Consider the following 4,310-nt stretch of genomic DNA (forward strand, 5'->3'; position numbering starts at 1 on the left):
GAGCTCGCCGGCCGGGACGCGCGCCCCGAGAGCGACCGTGCGCCCACCCCGGGCTCGGGGGCTCCCTGCCTGCTTCCGGGCCCGGATCTCAACCTGGACCCCGGCTCTGACCCAGGCGCCGACCTGGATCCCAAATTGGACCCGGGCCCCCACCTGGACCTGGATCCCAACCTCGACCCGGGGCCCGACCTGGACCTGGGCCCTGACCTGGATCCCAACCTGGACCCGGCCCCCGGCCCCCACCTGGACCTGGATCTCAACCTGGACCCGGGCCCCGACCTGGACCTGGATCCCAACCTGTATGCGTGCCCCGACCAGGACCTCAACCTGGACCCCGGCCCTGACCCCGGCCCCCACCTGGACCCACACCGAGATCTGGACCCCGACCTGGAGCTGGACCCACGCCGAGATCTGGACCCCGAACCGGACCCCGACAGCCAGCTGCCAGAGCTCGACCCGCTGTTTTGCTGGACTCAAGAGCCAGAGGACTACGGCCCCCCGAGTTGCCCAGGGAGCCCGGCTCCCCACGTGCAGAATTGCAACCACGGCCACCACCGGCGGGGTGATGCTGGCCTCTTCCCGTCCTTCCCGTCGCCCTCGGAGGGCGACCCGGCGCTGGAGGGGCCCGGGGACCCAGACGGTTGCTTGGACTTGAGCCAGACCCGCCCCCTGTTGAGCGAGCCCGAGGGCTGTACGGAGGAGGGCCCCCGCCTGCGGGCCGTGTTCGACGCCCTGGATGGGGACGGGGACGGCTTCGTCCGCATCGAGGATTTCGTCCAGTTCGCGATGGTCTACGGGGCAGAGCAGGTAACCGGGTGGGCGCCAGGCCGCGGTGTGGAGCTTGGCCTGCGCGCCTGCCCCGGCCAGGCCGAGCCTTGGCCAGGTCAGGGCCCGGCGCCTTCCTTTCCTCCGCTTCTCCTGCCTCACCTCTGGTTGAACCGCATTCCCCCTTTAAAGAGGTTGTATTCCCTCTCCGGGCGCCAGATGAGCTGGATCTTTCCTAAGCAGAGGGGAGCCCCTGGCGTGGGCACGTGCCCGCAGGGTGGAGAAGTGCCCGGCGGCTCCCCCAGCCCAGGGCCAAGGTTTGGCTTGGCTGAAGCAGTCCTCTTCTTCCGGCCTTTGCGGCCGGGCTGCACTTGGCAGCTTAGGATCATGCTAATAGACACCTATTTTGAGCACAATTGCTTTACTGTGTGTGGTTGGCATATGTTCTGCCTAGACTTGTCTCCTTTTACCATTTGGGAGACAGCGAATGGTAAAACATCCCCTTCTTGCCTTCTGTGCCGAGGCGAAGGGAATGAGCTGGAGAGCGCTGCGATGGACACAGAGCAGAGCTCTGTCAGGGTCAGCTCCACTCTTGTAGGAGAGATGCAGCTAGACAGGCCGTGGGATGCACAGTGCAGGGGGGCAGGGGTCCCACACGGACCCCAGGGCTGGGCTGCTCTCGGGGAAGGCCGGCCTGCAGATCCAGTCCTTCTCCTCTGTCTCAGGTGGAGACAAGAGCAGGGCTGTGTGTGTACCAGGCTAATGACTTGTAGACATCAAACAGATGACTGGCGTTTGCTTTTAAGTGTTTTACTTAGTAGGAAATGCCTAAAGTGCAGATCTGCTAGTTTTTGTGTTTTATTGACCTCTCGCACATGCAGACATTTATTGGGGGGCTGCCCAAGTACATATGTATGTTTGAGCCAAGAGGTCTTTAAGAAAAGAGGTAAAATTGACACCCTGGTATTTAGGGTGTCAGTCGTAACATTAACAACTTTTAAAAGGGATCCATGTGCCCCCCCCAAGTATTCACAGTGTCCCTTGAGCCATCACTGCAAAGAACTGGATCCTCCTGAGTCAGGGCTCCTTGTTGAGTTTTCATCTCTGGGAGATAGATGTGCACGGTCCTGTGAGCATCCTGAAAGCGGCGTCCGCATCAGCGTCATGCTCGTATTTAGCTCTGGGTTGGAAGAAATCACTCAGGATGGGTTTCCCATCTTTTAGTCTAATGGGCAGAGAGAGCTGTGACTGACAATTTCTTGTACAGTTAGCATGGATTGTGATGGCTGGAAAGCGTCCAGTTCTTTTGATGGTTTTCCTTCTTGCCTCTGGGCCCGAGAGCACCTTGGGCATCCTTGGTTGTTTTTTACTGGTGTGAAACATACCCTTCCCCGTTACACCCGTCAGAGATGTTAGGAAAGTACCACATTTGTTGTTCTTTCCCATCGCTCTGACTCTGACAGAGTACTTGACCACTTATATGAGGCTAATTTGTGTTTTTACTGGATCATCACCACTTTTCTCCAAGGTGCTAGTAGGCAGGTGGGATTCATCCCGGTTTACAGGTAGGAAAATGGAAGCCCAGAGAGATTAGATAGGTTTCCTGAGGCCCCCAGATGGTCAGTGCTACGACAGGGACTAGGCCCAGGTCTTTTGACTCATGCTCTTTAGGGGGCTCTCAGCTTCTTAGATTTGGTGGCTCAGAATGTTCCCACAAAATTTCATCTTATCAACTTCCATAAGACCCTTTTTTTTGAGAAACACCTTTTGTTGTAATTGTTCTTCTTGGTCACAGTGGGAAAAACTTTGGGTTGGTATTTGGGGCTGAGCTTTCTTGTGATCACAAAGTAGAAAGGAGTCAAAATTCTTGGGTAGCTCCTGGCGGGATTTTAAGTTCGGGGAGAAGGGTTGGACGCCTCTGGGATTGGTGGCATTGGGAGCGTGTAGGGAGGGCTCCAGTGGCATCGCCCCTTCTGTGTGCTCTGTCAGACTGCTCAGGAAGAACCCGTGTTGGATGTGATCTGAGCACCTGGACTCCGACAAGCTTCCTGGGATGTTGGGGGACAGCAGATAATTTACGGGGTAAGGAAGGGCTGATTTTTGTGTCTTTGTAACCTTTGCTAACTAAGCCTTTATTCTGACTCAGCTTGCATTTTCCAAGTCCAGTGTCAGAATACATTATAGAGGAGCAAAGAGAAGAAATATTCTCCAATGGTGAAGTAGTTGAGAAAAAGTGAAGAATTCCACCTCACGATGAATATTTTTAAACTTTTAAAAATGAAAAGTCTTAAACATATGCAAAAGTAGAGAGAACCGTCTGTTCTCAATGCCCTCTCAAGCCATCGCTGAGTTTCTGCAGTCTTGGTTCATCTGTAAACTCCCCACCCCCAGATTATTTGAAGCACATACCCGACATGTCACTTCATCCATAAATATTTCAGCATATATCTCTAAAAGATAAGGGTTCTTTTTTAAACATTCATGATTTAGAAATAACCCTAGGAACAGTTCAGATAAGCTGGATAACAGCAATAAAGACCATAAGTTTTTGTACTTTCCACCTTGAGGTTTCAAAATATTGAGTGCATGAGACTCTTGTGCTGGTCACATTACTGTCCTTGATGATAGCAACTAGGTTATCTTAACCCTTGTCAAATTTTGAGAGGTAGCAGGTTCAGTGTCTTTTACATAATCTGTTTATGAAGGAAGCATTTTAAATTATTTAAGTGGGTTACCTGAATGTTTAATAGAAGCAGCTCCCATTGATAATACAGATGGCTTTTGAGTCCCTCCTTCTTTAGCAGTGTCTGGTGTGTTTGGGTCTCATTACCTCATCTGGTGGCAGATCAGGTGTGGTGTAATGTAACCCGTGTTAGCAGGAACCAGCAGAGGAAAGGAGAAAGAAGACTACAGGGGAGGCTTCTGGTCATATCTTGGCAAAGCAGAATTCATAGTCACATGTGCCCAGGCACTAGGTGTGAAGTTGGAATAGGTTGTTCTTAAGGCCTTGACCGTCTCTGAAGATTACTCCTCAACGTGACCCCTTCATACTGAGAGAACTGATGCTTTTGTGGCCCCCACCAATGCATCGTAAAGCAGGGTATCGCAAGAAAGGATTCGTGTCTTTTGGTTTTATTTTTCAAAGGAATTAATTATAATTGTAAAGATTATCTTTACATTTTATTATTATGCCCACTTCAGCATTTGTGTTTTAGTAGTCACTGATCCTTTCCAGAGAGTCCTACACGCTGAAGCAGTGTCCTTCAGTAACCTTGTGGGCACTGGCTGTCCCCGTCAGTGCTTGCACGAGTAGGCTGCTGAAGGATGTGCCCACACTTGGGTCCCCCTGCTTTCCCTTCCTGCACCCCTGCTTGGGGGTGGCTGGAAGTCCTGAGGGACATATGGCTGCCTCAGCGTCCTTTTCAGTTTCCATCCTGGCCTTGAATTTGAGTGTGTGTGAGTATGTTTTCTGTGTGCATGAGTGAGAGAGAATGAGCATGTGTGTTTGAGCGGGTGTGTGTGGGAGCTGGTGTGTTATGTGTGTG

General features: G+C 52.3%; 1 protein-coding gene across 2 annotated transcripts in view; it reads left to right on the forward strand.

Moving 5' to 3' along the window:
- The first annotated feature begins 283 nt into the window (after positions 1-283).
- RAB11FIP3 (RAB11 family interacting protein 3) overlaps positions 284-4,310 on the forward strand; it is an 82,057-nt gene continuing 78,030 nt past the window's right edge. Inside the window, exon 1 of one of the 2 annotated variants that reach the window (XM_046666890.1) lies at positions 284-807. In XM_046666890.1, the coding sequence (XP_046522846.1) occupies positions 787-807 (21 nt within the window). In that variant the 5' untranslated portion in view covers positions 284-786. The remainder of the gene's footprint in view (positions 808-4,310) is intronic. The other variant, XM_046666892.1, reaches the window with a different exon arrangement.

The sequence above is a fragment of the Equus quagga genome, chromosome 7 (assembly GCF_021613505.1).
Source record: "Equus quagga isolate Etosha38 chromosome 7, UCLA_HA_Equagga_1.0, whole genome shotgun sequence".
Classification (NCBI taxonomy): domain Eukaryota; kingdom Metazoa; phylum Chordata; class Mammalia; order Perissodactyla; family Equidae; genus Equus; species Equus quagga.